This window comes from Myotis myotis, unplaced genomic scaffold, assembly GCF_014108235.1.
Source record: "Myotis myotis isolate mMyoMyo1 unplaced genomic scaffold, mMyoMyo1.p scaffold_m19_p_16, whole genome shotgun sequence".
Classification (NCBI taxonomy): Eukaryota; Metazoa; Chordata; class Mammalia; order Chiroptera; family Vespertilionidae; genus Myotis; species Myotis myotis.
Window position 1 is genome coordinate 13,526,312 of NW_023416320.1, and position 27,914 is coordinate 13,554,225.

The 27,914-nt window shown below is 41.3% G+C and overlaps 1 protein-coding gene across 11 annotated transcripts in view; it reads left to right on the top strand.

The window, feature by feature from the left end:
• Positions 1 to 724: 724 nt before the first annotated feature.
• Positions 725 to 27,914, top strand: part of FZD6 (frizzled class receptor 6) — a 49,797-nt gene continuing 22,607 nt past the window's right edge. For 2 of the 11 annotated variants that reach the window (XR_004972454.1, XR_004972455.1), the window contains exons 1-6: positions 725 to 887; positions 1,796 to 2,127; positions 15,298 to 15,494; positions 17,162 to 18,179; positions 24,057 to 24,205; positions 25,393 to 25,818. Coding sequence is in view for 9 of the 11 variants with exons in the window: in XM_036337970.1 (XP_036193863.1) it covers positions 1,951 to 2,127; positions 15,298 to 15,494; positions 17,162 to 18,179; positions 24,057 to 24,205; positions 25,393 to 25,818 (1,967 nt within the window). In the remaining 2 variants the exon portion in view is untranslated. Of the gene's footprint in view, positions 888 to 1,204; positions 1,358 to 1,559; positions 1,738 to 1,795; positions 2,128 to 15,297; positions 15,495 to 17,161; positions 18,180 to 24,056; positions 24,206 to 25,392; positions 25,819 to 27,914 lie in introns of those variants that run through there. The other 9 variants (XM_036337970.1, XM_036337972.1, XM_036337973.1 and 6 more) reach the window with 9 other exon arrangements.

A 27,914-nucleotide genomic window follows, 5' to 3' on the forward strand; every position in this document is an offset into this window, starting at 1 on the left:
GAACCACTGACCTAGAGGGTGTCAGGCTAAGTGATAAGTTAGTCGAAGTCAGTTACCACATGATTTCATTTATACGCGGGATCTAAAGAACAAAATAAACTAACACACTAAACAGAAACAGACGCAGAGAACAAACTGCTGGTTTGCCAGAGGGGAGGAGGGCTGGGGGGCTGACTGGGTGAAAAGGCGAAGGGATTACGATGTACAAATTAGTAATTACAAAATAGTCACTGCGATGTAAAGTACAGCATTGGGAATACAGTCAGTACTATTGTAATAACTGTGCATAATGCCAGGTGGATAATGGCAATAGTGGGGGGATCACCTTGTAAAGTATGACTGTCTACCCACACCGTTGTACACCTGAAATTAATATAAAGTAATATTGAATGCCAACTGTAATTGAAAAATTTAACAAAAAAAGTCTTGGCTCCTGAAATCCAAACGAAGTGGATTCTTTTAAAAGGAAGCTTTATTTGGGGGGATCACCAAGGCTCAACAAGTCCTTCGGGGCAGAACCCCTCTGGACAGGGAAGCATCACAGACCGCAAGGCGGGGGGACGTCCCTGCCCCTGAGCCCCACCGGGCTCCCCGACGCCACCCCGACACCGTTCACCCCCGCGCGGCCCGGCCCGCCCCGAGCCCGGCCCGGCAGGCGCCTCCTGGGCGGAGCGCGGGCGGAGGGCCAGCCGCACCCCGCCGCCGCCGCGAGCCCCGACCTGCCCGCGGCCCCGGCGGCGCAGTCTCGCGGGATCGCTCAGCTCTCGCTCCCCGTGCGGCTCCCGGGCGGCTGCAGTCGCCGCCGACACCCCGGGCCGCCTCCGGTCGCGGCTGGACGGCGGGCTGCACGGGGACGGGGGGAGAGCCGCCGGGGAGCGTGGCCCGAGGTGAGGCGCCGTGGGCTCCCGACGGCCGGGCGGCCCCGAGGGTGCGGGGCGGGCGGGGGCGCGCGGAGCCGCAGGTGCGGGACGGCGGCGGCGGGACGCGCGGTGGGGGCGCCCCGGCCGAAGTTCCGCGGAAGCCGGGCCGCTCCTGAAAGGCGGTGCGGGGGTGCGGGGGTGCGGGGCCCCCGCGGGCCGGGCCGGGCGCTGTGGCCGCCGCAGGCCCGGGCAGGTGCCGGGTGCGCGGGGGGACCCCGCCCGCGCTGGGAGCCGGGGCGGGGCGTGCGTCCGGGTGGGGGCGCGGCCGTGGGTGAGTCAGCGCCCGGAGCCGCCCTCCGGGCCAGGTCGGCCTGCTTCCCTGTCGGGGGGAACCCCGCTCCCCCGGCTGTAGGTGGGGGTCCTGCAGGTCTCCCCTTTCTCAGACCGGAAGGGATCGGCTCCCGGAACACTGCCCCGAGACGGGCCCTTGGGAGAAGGTGAAACCCCTTCGGGCTTCAAGATTGTCCGGGGACCCAGTTCTCCCGTAGTCAGCTGTCCAGCGGGGCCCTTGGATTGAAATCCCTTGGGCTTCATTGTTGTTCCGTGCGTCCTTTGCAAGAGATCCCGACGCCCCGCGTTACTTTCTTCTCCATCTCACTCGCCCCCGCCCCCCGCGCACCCCGTGCCCCCCGCGCACCCCGTGATCCCCGCAGCACAGACCGCGTGTGGTCGCGGTTCCCTGGAGAAGCGACTTCCTCCGCGGGTGGGAGAGTGTCTGTAAAGGACGGAATTTTCCGTGGTTTCCCAGTGGTCGGTGCCTTCCTGCCCTCGGGGAGAGCCCTTAGCTCTGTCTGCACTTGGACGTCGGCATTTGAGTGTATGACCGATGTCCCTGATACTCCCTCTCGTTTTGTTTGTTTGTTTTGTTTTTGTAGTAATTGACTCGGAACTCATTTCCAGGAGAGGAGCTGCTTTCAACATGGCCAAATAACGCAGTGAGGCATTTGAACGCTTTATCTTCGGACGGAAATCGGAGCGTGAGAAGAGCGATGAGCCCACGCCAGGCGGTGGAAGCGGGGATCTGAAGAGGATGGGAAAGTGTACGATGCTGTGGCTGTGCGTTCTCCTGCCCCTCGCGAGGGGGCACAGCCTCTTCACCTGTGAGCCAGTGACGGTGCCCAGGTGCACGAAGATGGCCTACAACATGACGTTTTTCCCCAATCTGATGGGCCATTACGATCAGAGCACTGCTGCTGTGAAAATGGAGGTGGGTCGTTCTTGGTACCTTTATAGGAAAGTCGTTTATTGCTCTGTCCTGGAATAAACTATGACGGCGACTCTTTTTTTTTTTTTTTTTTAAGACAATAAGGGATTCTTTCAGTTGTGTACAAGTCATAGTTGGAAGAAATCCTTTTGAAGATTAAATTACGCTATGGATGTATGTTTTGTGTACTTGCTTAATATGGGGTTCGTTTGATGTAAAGTAGAGTTATGAATGATTTAGAAATGTCTTGCACCCGGCAAATATTTTGCTTTTCCGAATCAGTTATGGTAGTTCCGCTAATAATGTGAATTCTGAATTTTTCCTAATTCATTGAATATGCAATCTATATTGTCTGGACTACATATGTTTTCTTTTCTGTTATTTTTAATTTATTGATGTTAGAGAGAGAGAGAGAGAGAGATCGATGTGTTGTTCTACTTACTTATGCATTCATTGGTTGATTCTTGGACGTGCCCTGACTGGTGATTGAACCCGCACCCTTGGCATATCAGGGCTTAGAGTACATATATTTTCATAAGTAGTTGTATTGTTCACGTGGCACCGTTTTCTGAAGCAGATCGATAATTGGAAGATTTTGGGGCTGTAGATAGTGTTTTGCTAAAAAAAAAAAAAAAAAGTGGCTTTTTTACGGCACTGAAATATTCTTTGTAAGATACTTTTTAAAAGAAACCACATGTCAGGGGCGGAGCAGAGTGATACTAAAGGTCGCCTGAGGTGCCTCAGTTACCTGCGTTTGGCTTAGAGGTTGCTGCGGAGGTGTGGGAAGCAAGAGGTACCTATACAGACAGGGACCTACCCTCCCGTGCAGATCTGTTAGGTTGATAAGTCTCATGAAGGAAAGACGACAAGTGTTCCTGTAGTTTTTCTCCAGAAACACTTTCCAAGGATGGTAAGCGCTTCTTTTCCCCTTACATTGTTGCTAAGGGGTGAAACCCCTATAATTTTAAAGTAGACACTACTTTAAAAACTGACCAAACTTGATTTTACAGCTTCAAAAGTCTTCCATTGTTGGTTAGTTGAATAGTTGTTGCACTACCTCATTGTAGACTCAGGTCTGAAATAGGAGGGCTGTTAAATACCAGCGTCGATGTGCTTTACATGGGCATTACAGATGGTTACTATTGCAGTCTTTCAGTGGTCTTTCCACCAGTGCGAGATGTGATTTTAAACACCGAGCAAATGATGCAGTGAGACTTTCATTGATTAATCAGAACTATTTTGATGGCTTAATCTGATTAAAGTAAAGTGTGTAGTGGAGACAACTTCAAGGAATAGTTATGTCATTCATTCACAGTTTCTCTGAGGAGAGTACATGTTTTGTAACTCATGTCTTATAAAGTTCTTAAAATTTTTAAAAACCTGGTTCTCTTTCTGTGTAGTAGCTACATACATTTTAAGTTTGAATGCTAACCATCAGCCATATAAATATAGACCATTTAGAATTCCTAAGGGAGAGAAGCATCCTGCTAATAATAATAAATACCTGTAATTCTAAGATAATAAGAATTAGCTTCTGTTCAACACATCCTTTTAAAATCAATTATTTTTGCGGTAAAAAATAGAAAAGTGTTGTTTGTTTGTTTATTTTACTTACCTAGCTTCTTTTCCAGGTAATTTTGTGTCTGGACATTATCAAGAAGGCATGTTTTGTTCTTACTTCCTTTATTTGAGGATATCTTCATTATATAATCTTCCTTGTGCACTAAGCTTCCTCATAGTCTTTGCTATTAAATTTTATTACACAAATCATACTTTAGTAGGTTTAGGACATAAAAGAAGAAAACCATACAGCATTAACTTAAGCTGACAAAGAAGAAAGGGAAATGGGAAGGCAAACTGTCAACCCGAGTCTAACTTTAAATCTCTATATATGATTTTTTCGGTCCATGGTACTGTACCTTTCTTATTGCTCATCCTTATTTGTCCTCAGCCAGTGGCATTCTCTTCTAGTTCCTGTATTGAATTTCCAAAATTCTATAATTTGAAAGTTGTAAGTTAACTGTAGATATCATGCAGAGTTTCTTAACCTCTTTTGTGCTGTTGATCCCCTCTCAGAATAAGAGAAGTTTTAAAATTTAAATAAAATGAGTAGGGTTACAAAGGGAAACAATTATATTGAAATATACTTCTGGTTATAGGCCAGGTTAAGAACAACTGAATCCTTCATTGTGTAGGTGAAGAAACTGAAGCCCAAAGAAGTTATAGTGTTCAAGGTCTGAGCACTATATGACACTGTCTTCTCTGTCAACATGGACCATAATGGCATCTTTAACCTTTTTTTAACCCTTGATCATGACAAAAAATAAAATATCTTCTAAGATTCAGAATATGATATGTTATTCTTTGCTGCTGCTTTGCAAATTTCATTTAGATAAACATTAAACTGGGAAGCATTTTTTTAAACCTTTGGCTCTACCTCCCCCCTCCCCCATCTGTGTGTTAAATACAAAGCCTTACTAGAATTTTTACCTGTAAACCAATTTTTAAAAATTGATTTTAGAGAGAGGAAGAGAGACACCAGTCAGTTGCCTCCTGCATGAGCCCCTATCAGGGATCTAACCCACAATCTGGGCGTATGGCCTGATTGGAAACTGAATCCACCACCTCTTGGTGTATGGGATGACACTCCAATCAACTGAGTCACACCGATCAGGGCTAGTTAGAATTTTTAGATCAAAAATAAAATCTTTAGCCTTCAGTCACTCCTCTCTGTGGTACTAAAGTGATTTTACTAAAATGTAAATTCACACAATCTCCTTTGGGGTTACATTCCTCACTATTTCCCTGAAGCTGGAGAAATAAAGACCTGACTCTAGAGTGGCTCTTCTTGTCTCTCATCTTATCCCTTCCATTGTATACTCTCTACTTCAGCCAAGCTATCCTATTTATAGAACTCATCCACATTATTCTCGTTCACTTCTGTACCTTTGTACATAGTATTGTATCCACTGCCTCTCTTCACCTGCTTGGTTTCCTCAGATCTGAATTAAAGCAAGAACTGTGCTTAGTGAAGCCTTCTTCCACCTTTCTCCCAAACTTATTTAATCAGCTCACTCTTCACACTCTAATCATGTTTAATACAGGTTGGGGAAGGTAAGGTTACAGTTGTTCATAGGGAAAATAATACAATAATTAATAAATAATAATACAAGAATAAACTCTGTTTTGCATATTCACAACTGTAAACCTAATTTTGCCCCACCCCATATATAAGACTGTTCTCATACTTACCATGCTGTGTTGCAATTACTTAAATGGCTCTCTCACTAGATTGAAGCTTGTTGAGAGTAGAGATGATATTTATTCATTTCTAACCCTAATGCCCAATACAGTGCCTCTGAGCATGGTAGATGCTCAATAAAGCCTGAATAAAGAAAAAGGTGGTGTTTCCTGTGCTAATAAATCAGCAAAGAGAATTTCCCCCCAAATCTTTACCTTCCACCTTTATCTTCTGCAATGTCTATGTAAAACACATTCTAATATTTTTAAGTGGTTTATGTATCATCCACTTTCAGCCTGAGCCTAGTTCTCATAAAATATATGAATTGACATCTTCTGTATTCTTTCCCATGTTAGCTTGACACATGGGTGTTAGAATTTATTTTAAAAATTTTATTTTTAACCATTTGCATTTATATGGAGTGAAGGAATTCATCTTTTGATTGGACCATTGTATTATAAACTATATGTGTCCTGTTTTTTCCCCAAACATTGCATTTTAATACTTATTTGTAGTCCAGACAGCTATTAAATTATTAACTGCATTTATCTTGACTTTTAAAGTGTTTTATGGCTTTTCTAAAGAATAGGTGGGTTTTACACGTCCAGCCCAACTGCCTTTGGTTCCTCCTGGTTCCTGCTGCATTTCCAGTGTTCACTAGGAATCAATATTAGGATGAGGGGCTGAAGAAATATCCGATGTTGGGCTCGCTTAGCTTTCAGGAATTTCATATAATTCTAGATCTATCTCACTCCTTTTATGCCTCAGTTTTCATTTTGTATGATGGCTGCCCCGTTTTATAGACCTTATAGTCGTTATAGTCACTGCAAGTCTGTGATTATATGAGATGGTTTAGAACAGTGGTTCTCAAAGTTTAGTTCATAGACCAGCAACCTGTGAACTTGTTAGAAATGCAAGCTCATGGACCCCATCCCAGCCTACTGAATCATGACCTATGAAGATAGAGCCAAGAAACTGTATTTTAACAAGCTGTGCAGGTGTTTCTTATGGATGTTAAATTTTGAGATCTGGTTTGGAGCAGGAAATGCAAACTTTCTGTAAAGATCCAAATAATAAAAAATATTTTGGCTCTGCGAGCCTTACAGTCTCTGTCACAGCTATTCAACTCTGCAACTGTAGTAGAAAGCAGCCATAGACAATATGTAAACAAATGAGTATAGATGTATTTCAGTAAAATTTTATTTACAAAAACAGACAGTTTTTTTTGGTCCACAGTCTATGGTTTGCTGAACCCTGTTTTGAAGTACTTAAAAGTACTATAAAGTACCATAAGGATAAAGTACTATAAGGATTATACATGTATAGCATGTATAAATAAACATCATTATGCATTCTTGTTAATATGTTACCTGAGTTATGTGTTATTTACTTTACACATAAATTTTAAGTCAAATTTATCAGAAACGAAAGGCTTTCACTGGGATATCCTGTTTTTTTTTAGTTTTATTTCAGAGATTGCTTGAAATCAAGGACTTTGTTTTTCCCCCCTTGTTTTGTTTATTGAAGCTAAATTCATTTGTATTACAAAGAGTTAATTTATAATTCTGAATAGTAACTTGGCTTCTTAAAAAGGATGTTGTACAGTCTAATTCTCCCAGGTGGAAAAACAAATGGCTGCTGGTTTTCCATTGTGTTCCTCTTTGTTTCATATCTAGAGCATTGTTTCTGAAATTGTTAGGTTGATGTCCCTTGAGAGACTGATTTCATCCGAAGAGAGCTGAGGCTGAGCTAGGGAAAATGGAAACAGGAACATTTATTTTTCTTTTTGAATTGCCTTCATTGAGGTCTAGGCAAAAGCAAAGTCATGTATTATGTTTGGAACAGCATGTGGTCATTCCACTTTTGAAAAGTCTAAAGGGAAGTGAGCCAAAGGGGGTAAAAAAACAACCCCTTTCCTTGTCACCTGTTAATATGCACTACTAAAATGGTTCTATTCAGTCCTATATAATAAAAGGCCAGCGACTATAACGGCGTCACAATCAGAATGACCAATCAACCAGTCGCCATGAGGTGCATTGACCACCTCTCAGTCCCTCCCCCCAGCCCACAGGCTCCGACTGCTGGATGGCCAACAGGGAGCCGAGATGGGTGTCGGCGGCTGGGCAGGACTAGGGACTGGTGAGCGGGTGGAAGGCAGACCTCTTGGTCCCTCCCCCCGGCCCTCAGGCTCCAATCTCCAGATGGCAAACAGGGAACCATGGGGAACCGGGATGGGTGTCGGCGGTGGGGCAGGCCTGGGGACTGGTGAACGGGCAGAAGATGGCCCTGATTGCAGGCTACACCTAGGGACCCTACCCGCACATGATTTTGTGCACCGGGCCTCTAGTCTATGTAATAAAGCCTAAGTGACTGTAATGGCGGAACGACTGGTTGCTATGATATGCACTGACCACCAGGGGGCAGATGCTCAACATCCCGGACTGCGAGAGGGCTCAGGCCGGGCTGAGAGACACCTCCCCTTCCAGGGTGTGAATTTTGTGCACCAGACCTCTAGTTAAAAATAAAGGGAGAAAAACTGTACACAGACTTACGAAAAAATCTATTTCCATTGGGCAGTGGTTTTTAAACATTTTCATTTTTCTGCTTGTAGAAGAGTCTAGTGGACTGATTCCTTTCCTCCTTCTCTACTTTTATATCCCTATACACAGGCAAGAAAATGTTTAGTGTGACTAACCTATTTATTTTTCAGGAAAGGCTTTCTGAAAATGGTGGTAACTAATCTGAAAGTAAGCTATTGAGTTCTTTAAAATGAAATAGGTATTGAAAAGTCAGTTGTGTGTGTGGTGGCTACTGTTGTGTTTCTTTCAGACCGTGGGGCGGCTGTTGTGTTGTGACTCTTTCCTTTTCTTGAGGTTGTGGCATGTAGATAATGAAGCCTTCTTACTCTCGTTTGTATATTTTTCATGTATTCATTCATTACTGTTTACTGATTGTGTCCCTGACTGTGTAGCTTCCCCAGGATTAGTTTTGCTAGATACAAGTTTTAAATGAAAAAAATTGACACTTCAGTGGACAGATTTTTTTTTTTTTGTAATGCCAACCAGTTACTTTGTATATTTGTCTAATTTCCAAAGAAAATTACAGCTCTTTTGGGTAAATAATTAAAAATTTATAATGCTCTCTGCTAAGAAATATTTTAAAAATAGGAACTTTCCAATATGGAAATAATGCAAATTTTTGTTTCTTATTCTCTTGTATTGCAGGCTCTGCTTTGCATTCATTAAAGAAGCTGACTTGCCTGAGATTGGTCACAGTCATGAAAATAAGTGGCAGAGTTTTTACCACTTTATTATACAGTAGCTCATTAATGTTCTCAAACGATTTACTATCCTTGTAACCACTTCAACAGTATTTGTTCTATGAGGTGTAAACCTTTAAGGACCCCTTTAGATCCTTAATGAGTCTGTTGTCTAGCTAAGGCAAATCAATTATTTTTTTCCCCAGTCACTTTCTCTCTATTTTAATTTCCATCACTAGAAATTATCTTTCTTTTTGGTGCCGTTTTAAAGTAAGAAATAAGCTTTTAATATTTCTTGAGAGTTACTGTGTGTGTCACCATGAGTAGAAAGCATAAATCCTGAAGTGAGAACCAGATGCGTGTAGTCAGTTGGCCTTGTTCACTGGTAAAGTGGCTGTTTCCATGTACCAGTGCGGTTCTCATTCATGCTTCAGAAAAGTGAGTAATGTTTATGTATCTTGTGCCTTTAGCACTAACGGAGGCAAGGCACAGCCAAGACACCGCTGCAGAACCACTCTGTTTAGGCTTAGCTTTATATATTTTTAAAACATCAAAATTTCTTTCTTCTTTTGATCTCTCTATTAGAATTCTAACCCAAATTCTCTTTCAGGATCTTACATTGCCACAAACCCCAGGCCCATGTTATGGTTCCTTCCGTTATCATGTTATCACAGTATGGGGGAACTAGTTGGTGTGTTTTAAGGAAAAGGTGGTAGCATGGCAGAGGTAGTCATTCTAAGAGTATGAGGAATGTGCTCGCACTGCTTTAATTCCGAGCAGGCCACTTGAAGAAGGAATGCTCTCTGAGTACACCTGATGTCATGAGTAGGTGAGTTAGGTAACACGCCACTCATGGAAGGTAGTTTGGGTTAATTGGTCTAAGTGTCCCATAGTTGTATCCAGTCTGTACCAGGAAGTATTAGCAAAACCAAGGTGGAAGGTCCCTTTTATTTATGTGGGTTAATCTCCTCATTGGCACATGTCTACGGCCTCATCAGCTCTATGTCCTAAATACAGTGGAATCTCAGTTCTTCAACTTAATTTGTTCCGAAAGGCTGTTCAGGAAGTGATATGTTAAAAAACGGAATCATTTTTCCCCATTAGAAATAATATTGAATTAATCTGCTCCAGGCCCCCAGATGATTCCCTGCTTTAACCTTTCTCAATTGCTTATGTTATTGTTTCACACCCTTAGCAACATCAACACTATTGATGACCTCTTTATGTTTTAAAATTGTACTGATTGTCAGTTTTGCTGTACTTGGTAGCCAGATCAGACACATGAACAGCTCTGTCATACTTTGCAACTATTTCTTTTTTCAGTTTTATCGTTGTCCTCACAACTTTTCTTTTAACTTTGCTGCTATCACTAACCTTTGTAGGACCCACAGGGACTTACTGTGCATATTTAGTAATAATAAGCAGCAAAGCGCGAACCGGTTTGGTTCAGCGGATAGAGCATCGGCCTGCGGACTGAGGGGTCCCGGGTTCGATTCTGGTCAAGGGCATGTACCTTGGTTGTGGGCACATCCCCAGTGGGGGGTGTGCAGGAGCGTTACTCTCTCATCGATGTTTCTAACTCTATCCCTCTCCCTTCCTCTCTGTAAAAAATCAATAAAATATATTTTAAAAAAAATAAGCAGCAAAAAAACAACGTGAGGTTTAGCGGTAAATGATTCATACTCACCTGAGAGATGCGGGACTGATCATATAAGTACCAGCATGAGAGGCTTGTCAGGTGGAGAACTGAAGTGTTGTTTGTCAGCCGAGACATTTTTTCAGTGAACTACTTGTTTGAGAACCGAATTATTCAAGATGGGAGATGGTTAAGAATTGAGGTTTGACTGTATAATGGGCCAGTATAATGTCCTTTCAAACAGTGATATGGTTAGAGCCTCTGACAATGAAACTGAGGCACAGAGCAGGAGAGCTGATGTTCCTCTAAGGCAGTGGTTCTCAACCTTCCTAATGCTGCGACCCTTTGATACAGTTCCTCTTGTTGTGGTGACCCCCAACCATAAAATTATTTTCGTTGCTACTTCATCACTGTAATTTTGCTACTGTTATGAATCGTCATGTAAATATCTGATATGCAGGATGTATTTTCATTGTTACAAATTGAACATAATTAAAGCATAGTGATGAATCACAAAAACAATATGTAATTACATATGTGTTTTCTGATGGTCTTAGGCGACCCCTGTGAAAGGGTCGTTCGACCCCCAAAGGGGTTGCGACCCACAGGTTGAGAACCGATGCTCTAAGGCATTGCTTCTCAAGCTTTGATGTGCATCAGAATCATCTGAAGGATTTGTTAAAACAGATCCCTGACCCCGCCCCAAAATCCTGCACTGGGTGGGATGGAGCATTTGCATTTCTAACAAGTTCCCCGGGTATGCTGCTGCTGCTGCCGCTGCTGGTTCACTGTTTGAGCCTCTGCCCTAAGGCCACTTGGCAAATTGTGCTGCTGTCCCTCCTGCATGAAAGCGAATTGCTTTTGGAGAAAATAGCATGGGTCAGTTTAGAGCTGCATATGAGGTGCCAGGATTGTACTGATTTGCTACTGTAAAGACACCAATCTGGAAAAGCACTTTATCCACTTGATTAAGGTGGCTTACGACCATTTATTAATAACGTATCCAGTTGTACTAGAGAATTTAAACGGGCAGGTGCTAAGAATTACTGCCCCTGAATATGTTTTTGATAGTGTCACCAATCCGCGAAAGTCCCCTGGACTGCAGTATTGCTCTTGATTTTCTGTCATGTTAGCAGGACTCCTCTAATGGTTTTCACTTGGCCCCTTCTACCATGATAAAATTTATCCAGATAGCAATTGTGCTGTTGCTAAACACAGTATTTGAAGTATACATCCGTGGACTTAGGAAATTACAGTGGGTTGGTTTTGGGGTCCCAACGAGCCCCTGTCAAAAGCCTATTTATCATCTAACGTCCAAAAAACTCTGTTTCTGAAGCTGGCACATTGGATCTAGAATTAACATACCCTTGGCAGTGTAACTTAGCCCCCTCTAAAATTGTGGTCTTTCCTCCTGAACCCATCACGTTCAGAAGCAACACAAATGAATAATAGTGTCTTGTAAGGAATATATAATTCTTTTTTCCAGATTCCATCTTGATTTGACCCTTCCAGGACAACCTGGGATAGAACTGTACTGTACTTATAAGTTGAGACATTGAAGCGTGGTGGAGATGGGGTAGGAGGCTGTTTATGTCCTTCTTGCAAAGTCCATCTTTCAGATGCCTCAGCAGACATGGGATTAGGGTATGCTGTGATGGCTTTGGGTTCAGAGCACCGCGAGTATTCTGAACCTTGCCATGTATCCCCGCTTCAGGTCTCAGGGCCCCACTGTTTCCTTATCACAGTACCACTAGATTTCTGTGAAAAGGAAATACATTTAACTGATACAATTTGGCAACCTGCAGGACCAAACTCCATTTGGTGTTCAACTTCTTAAGCATTAAGTCTTTTTAATCCCTGTGTTTCACTCCACACCTCCAGCCAAGGCTTCGGATTGCCGGTTTGTCACTCTCTTCCTCAGCCAAGCAGTGCCACTAGCGCACTCACCTCAGGCCGTAGTCCTTGAAAGTTCATGCTCTTCACTCAGCCTTGCCTTCCCTGGGCACAGCATTCTTAGACGTTGTTGGGATCTGTAGGATTACAAGGATAACTCAATCGGGTTTTTCTAGTATATACCATGGGCTGTCAGATTTCCATCTCTAAATACTGACAGAATATTCACTGCTTTTAGTCTCAGTTTAAGTCTAGAAAACCAGTTCCATTCCTCTTACTGAGATCACATATATAATTGCTGTGCCAGTCTGTCTTGGTTGCAAACAATAGAAACCAACTTTGACTAACATAAGCAGAAAATGAACGAATGTTGGGTAACTTGTCAAATCAATGGGGAGGCTGAAGAACCAGGTTCAGAATATAGGGAGGAGCAAAGGGAACGAGGACACCGCTAGGATCATGTCCCAGGACCAGCCTGTCCCAATGTCAGTGCCATTGTCCCTCAACACTTATTTTGACATTGTGGGCATTATTGCCTCCCCACTGAAGTTGCCTCAAATAATCTGTTCTTTTGTACAACCCTCTCCCAAAATATCACAATACCTAGAGCATCCAAATGGCCAAGCTGGTTCTGTTGTCAGATTGCTCCCTATATCATCCCTCCTTAAGCTTCTGTAGCATCCCACCTACTTTGGAATTCCCAAAAACAGGACTGCTGGGCAGGCAGAAGTGATAGATGTTCCCTCTAGAGCTCAATACAAGGCAGTTACCTATCAAGGAGAACATTTCTTTGTAGTACCTACAGTTGTTTTGGAATTTAAGTCCAGCCCTGTTGCTTAATGCTTGGTTACCCTCTTCATAAACTTTTTGAGCCACAAAGTGTCCTTAGAGATCAACTAGTGGTTCCTTGCTCTCATATCACTAATGGATGCTCAGAGACCCAAAGACAGAAAATTATCTCAAAAGACAGAATGGCAGAGCTGGCATCATTTCCAGGCAGGGCTACATAAAATGCTCCACTTACTTTGGCTCTCATTGTCTATCATCATTTGGCTCTGGCTATTTTTCAGGTGGAGGTATTAGTGGTCTTCTTAATTGCCCTCTTCTTCTTTGTCCCTGCTGGTACTAATAGTTAACTACCACAGATTTCTTCCAGGGACTCACCATTCCCTTAAAGGAGCCTATAACTTATTTCTCTGAGCATTAAAACTATAATCAACAGGACTATTTTAGTTATTATTTAATGGTAGAATCTCAAAAGCATTGTTGATAATTGTCCATCTCTTTCCTCCGCTTTATCTTCTAATCCTTCCATAGAGTTCTTTATTTCAGCCATCTTATTATTTTAATTTTCCATAGCATCCTATTCTTTTTAATGAATGCAATAGCTTCTCATCTAACATTAACATTTTTTGTTTATTTTGTGATTTATTTTGTTTTGTTTTCTTCTGTCCCCCGCATAATCTGTTCCCTCCAAATTTCCCTGTATCTGCTTGCTTGTTGTGGTCTGTCTCTCATAAGGTTTTACTCAAATGCCTGGTGATTCTTGGCTGCCCGTTTAAAGTTGTGTGCATTGAAATCTCCATGTGCAATAATGGGGCTCGTTGCTGGTGGGCTTCAATAGTAAGGTGAGGTCAAGCTTTTCCATGGTCTCTATCTAGAGGTTTTTCCTCTTGTCCAAGACTGTTGAGTTTTTTTTTTTTTTTTAAAAGATCAGGGATGGTGGTATTTGCCTGTCTGCCAACCTTTTGGAAACAAGAAAGGAAAAGGATGAGGGCTTCATGTTTCCCTAGTCTTTTAGTCAGTCCAACCTCTTTTCACCTGTGCTGTATCTCTGCCCAGATCTGTGCTGGGTAGCTCAAGTGTAAGAACATCTGTAGCTCCATTTCTCCTGGAAATAACCCCGATAGATTTTAGTGGGCATCTGCCTGTTGGGGTGGGTGTGGGGGCATAACAGAGAGAGAAACTGATTTGTAAACAGCCCTCAGTTTTTACCTTTGTGCCTGGAAGAACTGAGACCCTCTGTTTCTTAGGGGCAAAATCAGTCCATTCTCATGTGATTCCCTCCACTCGTACTTTGTAATCCACCCCCATGTCTGATTAAGTCACCTCACACTCTTCTAATAGCTTTCTGTCACTCAGAGTTTTAGGACTTTCTTTTTAGATGTTTCTTTTCTTTGGAAAACTCAAATACATTAATGTAGCATCTCCTGTTCACATAATAATGGATTAGTATCTTTATTTTCTTTATTGTCATTTTACTGAGGGAACAAGGGAAGAAAGATAAACACATGTGGTCAATATACCATGTTTATCCAGGACCCATCCCTATGCCCTAAAGTGTAATCATCACAATAACTAACATTTGTTGAATGCTTATGTTTATTAATGTAGTAGTCACAACAATCTTATGAGACAGTTACTATTAGTATTGCCATTTTACAAATGAAGAAACTAAAACACAGAAGTTAAGTAACTTGCCCAAGATACACAGCCAGTAAGTGGGGACCTAGGATTCACACTCAGCTGTGAGACCCCAGAGTTACTTCCTGCTTAAAATTCTCCAGTAATATTTCATTCCTTTATTTTAAAATCCAAACAACTTAGCATGCCATCCGTGCTCCCTGTGATAGGTCCAGTCTCATCGCTCTCTTTAGTCTGCCCTGATTCCACCTCTTTGACCTTCTATTACTGTCACCCTGAACTTCTTGCCCTGAATGCACTGTGTTCTCGTGATCCTCACATCTTTTTCATGCTGTTCCCTCTGTCCCCAAATTGCTTTATTCTCCAGAATACTCAGTCAGTGTTAGGGTATTTCCGCATATACTTATAAATGGAATGTTTGTATAATTTATTTCACCTAACAGTTCATTCTTTAGATTTGCTTTGATTTAGCACATCTTCTTAAAAATGTATTAATTGAATAAAATATATTACAATGTGTCTGAAGGTTCCGAAGTCTAACAGACTAAATAAAATGATCTCAAAACTTGATTGTATTGTATTGTATTGTATTGAGAGTGATATTTAAATATTCTTTGGGAGTATAAGTGAAAATGTATATACTTTAAATAGTAAATGAACTCATTTCTCCATTTGTTATTATAAAATTTTCTAACCTTATCTTGCTGTTTTTCTTAATAGCACTTTCTTCCTCTTGCAAATCTGAACTGTTCACCAAATGTTGAAACTTTCCTTTGCAAAGCTTTTGTACCAACCTGCACAGACCAAATTCATGTGGATCCACCTTGTCGTAAATTTTGTGAAAAAGTATATTCTGATTGCAAAAACTTAATTGACACTTTCGGGATCCAGTGGCCTGAGGAACTTAAATGTGACAGGTAAATTATGTTTTCAACCAAAAACAACTAATGATAATGATATTTTAATATTGGTGTTAGCTTTCCAGAATGTTAGTGACAGGCTTTCGTTATTTGATTCAACGAATATTTATTACACCTTACCATATACCAGGCACTGTGGTGATAAGTGTCATGGACACAATGGTGAGAAAAAAACAGACTTGGTTCTTATTCTCAGGGAACTTACCATGGGGTAGAAGGAATGGAGAGTAATCAAATAATTATACAAGAAATGCAAATTTATAACTGCGCTTAGATATAACAAAGGCGAGGTACATAGTTCTTTGAGAACATGTAATACTGCCTTTGACCTTACCTGGGGGAAATGAACCTCATTATCAAGTCACTGACCTTTTTGCACATTAGTCTTTATTAATTATTTTTGTTCCCTTTTCTCTGGACAATGGTAGCTTGTAATTTGAAATATTGTACTGATACAATGAGAACTCATATAATAAATCTGGGAAGGAAGCTAGCTACCTTTCTGTTTATCTGTGAACTGAAGAAACTTTATGGAACTCATAAATTTCTGCTAAATTAATTATTTTCAAGAACAATTGAGTAATACAGTTGCCCTTGAACAACTTAGGGGTTAGGGTTGCTGTCCTCCCATGTAGTCGAAAATCCGTGTATAACTTTTGACTCCCCAAAAACTTAACTACTAATAGCCTACTGTTGACCAGAAGTCTTACCAATAACATAAACAGGTAACAGATGTTTTGTATGTTATATGTATTATATACTGTATTCTTACAATAAAGCAAGCTAGACAAAAGGTGTTAAGAAAATCATAAGGAAGAGAAAATACACTTAAACTATTTATTGAAAAAAAACCCTGCATATAAGTTGACCCGTGCAGTTCAAACCCATATTGTTAAGGGTCAACTGTATATAGTAAAGTTGAAGATGCTCATACCCTACATCTAGGAAATCTCCTTTCACAGAGACTTTTACAACAACAAGGAATCATGTACAAAAATACTGATTGTGACACACAAATACTCCCGTGTGTCACTCAGGTATGCCTGTACAAGGAAGGCAAACAGCCAAACCAAAAAAAAAAAAATGGCAACGTGAGTTAAGCTGGTCCTCAGCCTGCCTCTTGGGGATCGTCTCGCCCTTCTTTAATAACTTAAAGGTCACTTGAACTTTAACACCAGTCCAGGAAAGGATCTTAGTTCAGCCATCACCTTACTTAGGTGGTTTATCTACTTTGCTTGTGGGCATTAGATAATAAAAATTTATTTTTCCAAGACTTGTATTTTATATGCATAGAAACAGACAAGCCTGTACTTTTTATTTTTTCCTGGAGAGTACCAAGCAAGATAATTTTTTCTTAAATATTTAGTCTTGAGAGCAGACATTATTTTTAAATTATTAATTGATTGTTTTCCAAGTAAGGGAATTTGTATGTTCATTTGCCTTGTATTTAATATATGTTAGTTTGTTAGGACGTCATTAACAACCACAAATTTTTAGTCAATTTCAAAACTTTCTGCCCAACTAACCTGTAATCCTATAGGTTTGTGTGGCTTCCCATCAGTTATGAATGCATAAGGAACTATTTTATAATTGGAAAGCATAGCATTAAAATAGTGGCTCAATAAAAATTTTGATTATATATTTAATTTTTATAATTTTTACAGATTACAGTATTGTGATGAGACTTTTCCTGTAACACTTGATCCACACACAGAGATTCTTGGTCGTCAGAAGAAAACAGAACAAGTCCAAAGAGACATTGGAATATGGTGTCCAAGGCATCTTAAGACTTCTGGGGGACAAGGCTATAAATTCCTAGGAATTGACCAGTGTGCACCTCCGTGCCCCAACATGTATTTTAAAAGCGAAGAGCTAGAGTTTGCAAAAAGCTTTATCGGAATAGTTTCAATATTTTGTCTGTGTGCAACTCTGTTCACATTCCTTACTTTTTTAATTGATGTTAAAAGATTCAGATACCCAGAGAGACCAATTATATATTACTCTGTCTGTTACAGCATTGTGTCTCTTATGTATTTTATTGGATTCTTGCTAGGCAATAGCACAGCCTGCAATAAAGCAGATGAGAAGCTAGAAGTTGGTGAGACGGTAGTTCTAGGCTCTCAAAATAAGGCTTGCACCATTGTGTTTATGTTTTTGTATTTTTTCACAATGGCCGGCACTGTGTGGTGGGTGATTCTTACCATTACTTGGTTCTTAGCTGCAGGAAGAAAATGGAGTTGTGAAGCCATTGAACAAAAAGCAGTGTGGTTTCATGCTGTTGCCTGGGGAACACCAGGTTTTCTGACTGTTATGCTTCTTGCAATGAATAAGGTTGAGGGAGACAACATTAGTGGAGTTTGCTTTGTTGGCCTTTATGACTTGGATGCTTCTCGCTACTTTGTACTCTTGCCACTGTGCCTTTGTGTGTTTGTCGGGCTGTCTCTTCTTTTAGCTGGGATCATTTCCTTAAATCACGTTCGACAAGTGATACAGCATGATGGCCGTAACCAAGAAAAACTAAAGAAATTTATGATTCGAATTGGAGTCTTCAGTGGCCTGTACCTTGTGCCATTAGTGACACTTCTTGGATGTTACGTCTATGAGCAAGTGAACAGGATCACCTGGGAGATAACTTGGGTCTCTGACCATTGTCGTCAGTACCATATCCCATGTCCTTATCAGGTAAAAGCTATCATTTGTATTGTTTCATGATTTAATTTTAGCATAGAAATGTTTCCTGGAAATATACTTGAATTAATTATGAGCATAAATTAAAATTTCAGGTGAGAAACCCAGTAGACATAGGATTGATTTCCTCTATATCAGTTGAAATTGGGATAAGTGTCTTAAGGTTTTTCAGTTTGTTATGATAATAAAGTGTCTTCTTTTGCTGTTCTTTTAGAAATTACATAGGGTTGCGAAGGCAGATTAATAGAAATGAAGAAAAGACAGAACAACAGGTCTTGGGGAAAAAAGAGAAGTAACTTCTGAATTGGGAGTTGTTTTAAATTCTTTAGTTAATAGGGGGAAATTTTATTTGGGTATATTTAATTTGATTGGGTTATCTTATACTTTTTTGCAGACTATTTGCTTATAGAAACAAAACTTGATTTTTGCCTAAACCATACTGTCATTTCTTAACTGACAGTACAGTTAAGAAATGACAAAAGTACAGTTGAAATGAAATGTGTTTCATATGCTCCTGATGTTTATTAGTATAAAGGTGGAGTTAAGATTAAAGAAGTAAATTTCTGAAAATAGGAAAAAATTTAAATCATTTTAGTTGAGGTTTTTAATGAAAAAATTTTGTTTTAAATAGATTTTATACATTTTTCTTGAATATTTATACCTGGTAATATATGTTATATTGATTATCAGTACTATCATCATAGTGTATCAAATCAAGCAATGTGTGGGCTGATTATCTAATCTAATAAAAGAGAAACATGCAAATTGACAGAAACTTTGCTACACTCTAAGCCACACCCACCAGCCAATCAGAGCAATTATATGCAAATTAACCCAACCAAGATGGCGGCTGGCAGCCACGGAGCTGGAGCAAGCAGGAGGCTTGCTTGCTCTGGAGATGGAGGAAGCCAAGCTTCCCGTCTGTCCTGGCCGGCTGTGGCCTCCACAAAAGGCAACAAAGTTTCAATTATAGAAGATAAATAAATCCCAGATACCGAGAAGCAACTAAGATGGCGGCATAGGTAAACACCGGGAAATTGTCGCCTCACACAACAATTGAAAATTACCGCAAAGGACTGAGCAAACATCATCCAGAACAACAGGAAGGCTGGCTGAGTGTAAATTCTACAACTAGAAGGAAAGAAAAGCACGCTGAGAGCCAGAGGCGCTGCGGAGGGGAAGTGCAGAGGTACGGCGGCTCGCGCGCGCGCGCGAGGAAAGGGGGTAGCACATGAGGACGCGGCTGTCTTTTTGAATCACAAGCTCCTGACTGCTCTGAACTCCGGTTCCGGGAAGTCTCTGGGGACCCAGGGCTCATACGGGGAGAGGCTGGTCTGTCCGGCAGCGGGCGAACTTGAAGGCGGCTTTCCCTCAGAGGTGCTTGCAGCCGTTACCGGGACACTGAGACGTGCGACTCCGGGCAGAGAATCGGCCATAGCTGCTTTCTCCGCCCTTTGACTCCCTGAGACCCCGCCCCACCCAGGCTGCGGCAGAGGCTTTTGCATGTGAATATACCTAACTGCAGCCGAACCAGGCAGACCCTGAACTTCCAAGAGAAGGCCCAAGGCCCCGCAGCGGCTGGCATTGCTTCACAGCTGAGCCTCTTCGTGGCTCCTGCTGTGTGGCCTCAGGCAGAGGCTGAATTAGCACCTCCTTAGATCCAGGAGCCACTGTACCCAGTGGTCAGAGGGGGTCCATCCAGACTGCAACTCCTCAGATCCATAAGGGACACACTCAGGGAGCAGACTCAGTGAGCACCAAAGCCCCACTGAAGCAAGTCTTGCCCCAGAAGGGTGTCTTCAGCACAGAAGTTCTCCCACTTTAGACACAGCTGATTCTCACAGCCAATTGGCCTGGAGGTCAATTCCTCCCAGTGATTCTACAACAACCAAGGCACCAAGAGTGCACCAAGAGTGTCCACCCCAGGTAACTGGGGAGGATGAGCTACTGGGCCCTACAGGACACCTGGCGCGCAGGGCCACTCTATCAACACAGGGAAGCTGCCAAAATGCGGAGACAAAGAAACAGGTCACAAATGGCAGAAATGGAGGAAAGCAAATGATTGGATATAGAGTTCAAGGCCACATTTATAAGGTTTTTCAAGAATTTTATGGAAACCGCCGATAAATTTAATGAATCCCTCAATAAGTATAGTGAGACCATGGAGGACATGAAAAAGGACCAACTAGAAATTAAGCATACACTGACTGAAATAAAGAATAATTTACAGAGATCCAGCAGCAGACAAGAGGATCCCAAGAATCAAGTCAAAGATTTGAAATACAAAGAAACAAAAAATACCCAACCGAAAAAGAAAAAAGAAAAGAGATTCCAAAAATATGAAGATAGTGTAAGGAACCTCTGGGACAACTTCAAGCGTACCAACATCAGAATTATAGGGGTACCAGAAGGAGAGAGAGGGCAAGATATTGAAAACCTTTTTGAAGAAATAATGACAGAAAACTTCCCCTACCTGGTGAAAGAAATGGACTTACAAGTCCAGGAAGCGCAGAGAACCCCAAACAAAAGGAATCCAAAGAGGACCACACCAAGACACATCATAATTAAAATGCCAAGAGCAAAAGATAGAGAGAGAATCTTAAAAGCAGCAAGAGAAAGACAGTCAGTTACCTACAAGGGAGTACCCATACGACTGTCAGCTGATTTCTCAACAGAAACCATGCAGGCCAGAAGAGACTGGCAAGAAATATTCAAAGTGATGAATAGCAAGAACCTGCAACCAAGATTACTTTATCCAGCAAAGCTATCATTCAGAATAGAAGGTCAGATAAAGAGCTTCACGGATAAGAAAAAGCTAAAGGAGTTCATCACCACCAAACCAGCATTATATGAAATGCTGAAAGGTATTCTTTAAGAAGAGGAAGAAGAAAAAGGAACTCTTACCATTTGCCACAGCATGGATGGAACTGGAGAGCGGATAAATACCACATGATCTCACTCATTTGTGGAATATAATGAACAACATAAGCTGATGAACAAGGACTGATCCAGAGACGGAGAGGCATTGATTGGACTGTCGGGACTTGGAGGGAAGGTAGGGGAGGGTGGGGGTAAGGGGGAAAGATCACCCAAAGGACTTATATGCAAGCATATAGGCCTAATCAATGGACATGGACAACGGGGGGGTGAGGGCATGAGCGGGAGTGGGGGGGTGGGGAGTAGAGGGTAACGTGGGGACAAGGACACATATGTAATATCTTAATCAATAAAAAATATATTAAAAAAAAAAAATCCCAGATACCTGCTTCCAGCCAGCCTCCACTGGGAGCTTGGGTGGCTGGAGGCTGTGGCCAGCCTGCAAACAGCCCTCAGCCCCTCACCCAGGCTGGACAGGCACCCCAGCAGGACTCCCACCCTGATCTGGGACACCCTTCAGGGCAAACCAGCCAGCCCCTACCCATGCACCAGGCATACAATAAAAGGGTAATATGCAAATTAACCCTAACAGCAGAACGACTGGGAATGACTGGTCACTATGACACACACTGACCACCAGGGGGCAGACACTCAATGCAGGAGCTGCCCCCTGGTGGTCAGTGTGCTCCCATAGGGGGAGCTCTGCTCAGCCACAAGCCAGGCTGACGGCTGCCAGCACAGCAGTGATGGGGGGAGCCTCTCCAGCCTCCTCAGCAGCGCTAAGGATGTCCGACTGCAGCTTAGACCTGGTCCCTGCTGGCAAGTGGACATCCCCCGAGGGCTCCTGGGCTGCCAGAGGGATGTCTGACTGCTAGCTTAGACCCGATCCCCTGGGGAGCGGGCCTAAGCCAGCAGGTGGACATCCACTGAGGGGTCCCAGACTGAGAGGGCACAGGCCGGGCTGAGGGCCCCCCCTCCAGTGCACAAATTTTTGTGCACCAGGCCTCTAGTTTTACACAATAATTTATATCCTAGAAAGTTACTACATTTTAACATAGTGGAGCCTATTTAAATACTGATGGGTGGAAATAATAGTTTTACTTGCCTTAAACATACTGTCCACAGCCTGTTATCAGTAGGCTGTTTTTACTATATATTTAATAAGGGAGCTATGTCTTAAAGTTATGCTGACACAGTAAATGTTTTCTATATTCTCAGAATTTTTGGCAAACTAGGAGGAAAATACAATTATTAAATACTACCAAAATTTAAAATCTATGATTTTTTAAAAATTATGTTTCATGTAAAGAAAGAAACTATAAAGTACTAGAAGATACAATGAAAAAATTCTAAACTTAAAGTGGAGACTTAATAAATATGATATAAAATTCAGGAACTTTAAAAGAAATAATAGCTAAATTTGACTACATTAAAAAAAATTTTGGGTATGGCAGAAACCCCCACCATAATCAAAGTCAGAAAATCAACTGGGAAAATTTATTCACACATCACAACACAGTTGAAGGGCTAATTTCCTTGATTTATAAAGAGTTTCTTTAAATCAATAAGAAAAAACCAACAATCTGGTATAAAAATGTAGAGGATTCACAGAATATTAATCCTCTGAAATGTGCAAAATGTAAGAGAATTGCAAATTAAAATTATAATAAACTCTGGCCGGTGTTTCTCAGTAGTTAGAGCATCGGCGCAAGCACTGAAGGGATGCTGGTCCAATTCCCAGTCAAGGGCTGCACCTAGGTTACAGGTTCCATCTCTGGCCTGCTGGGGCGCATGCAAAAGACAACCAATCTATGTGTCTCTCTCCTGTCAATCGATGTTCCTCTCTCTCTCTCTCTCTCTCTCTCTCTCTCTCTCTCTCTCTCTCTCTCTCAACCTCTCCCCCCACCCCTTCCCTCCTTTCTACTCTCTAAAAATCAGTGGGGAAAAAACAATCCTTGGGTGAGGATTAACAATAACAAAATTATAATGAAATTATGTGCCTACTTATGACATGGCAAACATCTGAAGGTTTTATAGCCACTATGTTGGTGGAACTGTGGCAAAATACACATTCTCAGACTTTGTTATTTAATCAGTTCAACCTTCTATGGAAAGCAGTTTGACAGTATCTGTCATTTAAAATGCACATATTCTTTGATCGTGCCCTTGTGGGAATTTATTGACGAATCTGCTCACAGATGTGAGTGATTGCCTGCATACAAAGATAGTCACTGCAACAGGATTTGCAATGGCAATAGGTTGAAAATAACCTAAGTATCCATTAATAGGAGTACTTGAGTAAATTATGTTCACGCAATAGAAACAGCCTTTAAAAATGAATGAGAAGCTGTATTTCTACTGATAGAGAATGGGCTCCAAGAAATATTAGTAAGTGAAAAGAGCAAGATATAATATGGAATGTGTAATATTTTGATACTTGTGTAACATCTAAAAAATAATATTAAAGTTTATGCTTAGAAAAAAGTATGGGTTAATTTTTATGAAATTTTCACTTTAATGATATTTATTTTGCTCTAACAAATCAAGATTTTATAACATAAACGCCAACAATGTGTAAAGATTCTAAAATAATATGTTGTTATAAGGACTTTAAATGTGTGTGTTTTTGTGGTAGATTAAAGTGAAGGAAAAATATAAATATTTAGAGGCAAATATTTGGCAGTTATACTTCTAAGGGGAAAAAGTTCAGGAAATCAAGCCAAGATTAGGAAGGACATTTTTCCTAAATATATTTAAGTATTTTTCCCTTTCTAGTATATATTTTGACATATATATATGTGTGTGTATATATATGGTTATTTGTTCAGAACTTAGGTAAAGAATATATTACACTTAAAACACTTTATTATGTAAGTTATTTATAAAATAGTATAAAAATCAGACAAGATTTATATTTTTTGCTCGTTTTACATTGACTATATAGACTTCACTTAAAATGTATCACTGAAATTTTTATTCACCATTTTTTTACAGGCAAAAGCAGAAACTCGACCAGAATTGGCTTTATTTATGATAAAATACCTGATGACTTTAATTGTTGGCATCTCTGCCGTCTTCTGGGTTGGAAGCAAAAAGACATGCACAGAATGGGCTGGGTTTTTTAAACGTAATCGCAAGAGAGAGTAAGAACCTATTGAATTATCTGACACTATCTTAAAAATAAATAGCTCAAATACCAAGGAACTATCTAAATCATCATTGCACTGGAACTTTATTATATCAGTTGTTTCAAGTATGGAAATCTTCCTGGAGAGAGATGCTTTCCTCTGGCATTCATTATAATAGGCTGGCATGTGCTATTCTGTTGAAATATGAATGAAAGATTTATAAAATGTGCATTTTCTTTCCATGACTTATTATATATTATTACTACTTTCATTGGATTCATTATTTTGAGGATAGCACTTTTAATAATTTTATCCTTTTTATCAATGATAAAATATTAAATGGGATCAAGTATATGTAAGGAAATCTATAAAGTATGATTCGGATGTGATGTATTATGGTGATTACTTACCTTTAAATTTTATTACACATAGTGTTGACTTAAAATTTCACTTATTTACCTTGCCTAAGATAGTAAAAATTCAAACTTAAGGAATATTCTATAACAATATAGTAGATTTACATTTCTGAGTGAATAGTTCACTTCAGTTATTTATGTACATTGTATACTATGTATTATCAATAGTATACAAGAGAGTTTTTTTTAAACCATCCCCTCTTGGTTTAATTAATGAACTTTTTTTGTGGTAAAAATTTAAGAACTGTAGACACTTTCACAAATAAGTTTTTGAAATCTGAAGAACTGCATTTAACTGGACTTTAAATTTTTTGCACTATTATGTCTTTTCCATATTTATATACCCACACTAACTTCAGTATAACTTGCTAACTTTAATGTTAGAAAGAAAACAGTTGAATTGAAGCAAAGACCACTAATCATATTCTGTGTCCTCTCTCTTCTGGTTTACTTTATCATTTGATATACTTACATATGATACACATACAGTTCGTCCTCTACTTTAGGCTGGTTTGTGTTTCCTTGCCCTCATTCTTTGATGTTGCCTATTTAATTCCTTACCAGTCTCCTATGTATACTGACAAAGGCAACTAACAGGGTATGCATAAAAGATTTCACATCATGGCAATCCACTTACTACTATATCTTATAGCATATTTTGTAAGTATAAATCTTATATAATTTTAACTGTACTGAATAAGGACTTTTAGCACAGCTATGTGATACGCTTTATGGCTTCTACAATAACGCTTCCCATTTTTAAGTAAATCCTCTCTTTTCTTACAGTCCGATCAGTGAAAGTCGAAGAGTACTGCAGGAGTCATGTGAGTTTTTCTTAAAGCACAATTCTAAAGTTAAACACAAAAAGCACTACAAACCAAGTTCACATAAGCTGAAGGTCATCTCCAAATCCATGGGAACCAGCACAGGAACTTCAGCAAATCATGGCACTTCTGCAGTAGCCATCGCTAACCATGATTACTTAGGACAAGAAACTTTGACAGAAATTCAAACCTCTCCAGAAACATCAGTGAGGGAAGTGAGAGAAGACGGAGTGAACACCCCCAAACCAAGAGAACAGGACTGTGGGGAGCCTGCCTCCCCAGCAGTATCCAGCTCCAAACTCTGTGGGGAACAGGCTGGCAGGAAAGGCCGGGCAGGCAACGGGAATGACAAGAGCAGTGTCTCTGAAAGTGCACAGAGCGAAGGAAGGTGAGCTTTGCTTTTGTTATCTTAAGTCATGTCTATTTTGAATACTGCATTATACATTTTTTTATTAAAGGGTAACATGTTTGGAAAGAGAGCATTCTACGAGATGAAATGTTTGTACACTAATCCAAGGAAGTTTGGATTTCAGAAGTTGTAGTTCAGCCTATGAATATTCTATTTTATAGTTTAAGTCTTAGCTTGGAGAAGGGCCTTCATGGATGTTGTTCAAGTAGAACAGTCACGTTCATTTCTCTGGTAATTGTTAAGAGTTGCATGTATGAAACTAAGATGGCGGCATAGGTAAACACCGGGAAATTGCCGCCTCTCACAACAATTGAAAATTACCGCAAAGGACAGAGCAAATATCATCCAGAACAACAGGAAGGCTGGCTGAGTGTAAATTCTACAACTAGAAGGAAAGAAAAGCACGCCGAGAGCCAGAGGAGCTGCAGAGGTGAAGTGCAGAGGTACAAGTGCAGAGGTACGGCGCGCGCGCGCGAGGAAAGAGGGTGGCACCTGAGGATGCGGCTGTCTTTTTGAATCACAAGCTCCCGACTGCTCTGAACTCCGGTTCCGGGAAGTCTCTGGGGACCCAGGACTCATACGGGGAGAAGCTGGTCTGTCGGGAAGCGGGCGAACTTGAAGGCGGCTTTCCCTCAGAGGTGCTTGCAGCAATTAGCGGGTCACTGAGACCCACGACTCCGGGCGGAGAATCAGCCATAGCTCCTTGATCCGCCCTTTGATTCCCTGAGACCTCGCCCCACCCAGGCTGCGGCAGAGGCTTTTGCATGTGAATGTACCTAACTGCAGCTGAGCCAGGCAGACCCGGAACTTCCAAGAGAAGGCCCAAGGCCCCGCAGCGGCTGGCATTGCTTCACAGCTGAGCCTCTTCGTGGCGCCTGCTGTGTGGCCTCAGGCAGAGGCTGAATTAGCACCTCCTTAGATCCAGGAGCCACTGTACCCAGTGGTCAGAGGGGGACCATCCAGATTGCAACTCCTCAGATCCATAAGGGACACACTCAGGGAGCAGACTCAGTGAGCACCAAAGCCCCACTGAAGCAAGTCTTGCCCCAGAAGGGTGTCTTCAGCACAGAAGTTCTCCCACTTTAGACACAGCTGGTTCTCACAGCCAATTGGCCTGGAGGTCAATTCCTCCCAGTGATCCTACAACAACCAAGGCACCAAGAGTGCACCAAGAGTGTCCACCCCAGGCAACTGGGGAGGCTGAGCTACTGGGCCCTATAGGACACCTGGCGCGCAGGGCCACTCTATCAACACAGGGAAGCTGCCAAAATGCGGAGACAAAGAAACAGGTCACAAATGGCAGAAATGGAGGAAAGCAAACGACTGGATATAGAGTTCAAGGCCACGTTTATAAGGTTTTTCAAGAATTTTATGGAAACCGCTGATAAATTTAATGAATCCCTCAATAAGTATAGTGAGACCATGGAGGACATGAAAAAGGACCAACTAGAAATTAAGCATACACTGACTGAAATAAAGAATAATTTACAGAGATCCAACAGCAGACAAGAGGATCCCAAGAATCAAGTCAAAGATTTGAAATACAAAGAAACAAAAAATACCCAACCGAAAAAGAAAAAAGAAAAGAGATTCCAAAAATATGAAGATAGTGTAAGGAACCTCTGGGACAACTTCAAGCGTACCAACATCAGAATTATAGGGGTACCAGAAGGAGAGAGAGGGCAAGATATTGAAAACCTTTTTGAAGAAATAATGACAGAAAACTTCCCCTACCTGGTGAAAGAAATGGACTTACAAGTCCAGGAAGCGCAGAGAACCCCAAACAAAAGGAATCCAAAGAGGACCACACCAAGACACATCATAATTAAAATGCCAAGAGCAAAAGATAGAGAGAGAATCTTAAAAGCAGCAAGAGAAAGACAGTCAGTTACCTACAAGGGAGTACCCATACGACTGTCAGCTGATTTCTCAACAGAAACCATGCAGGCCAGAAGAGAGTGGCAAGACATATTCAAAGTGATGAATAGCAAGAACCTGCAACCAAGATTACTTTATCCAGCAAAGCTATCATTCAGAATAGAAGGTCAGATAAAGAGCTTCACGGATAAGAAAAA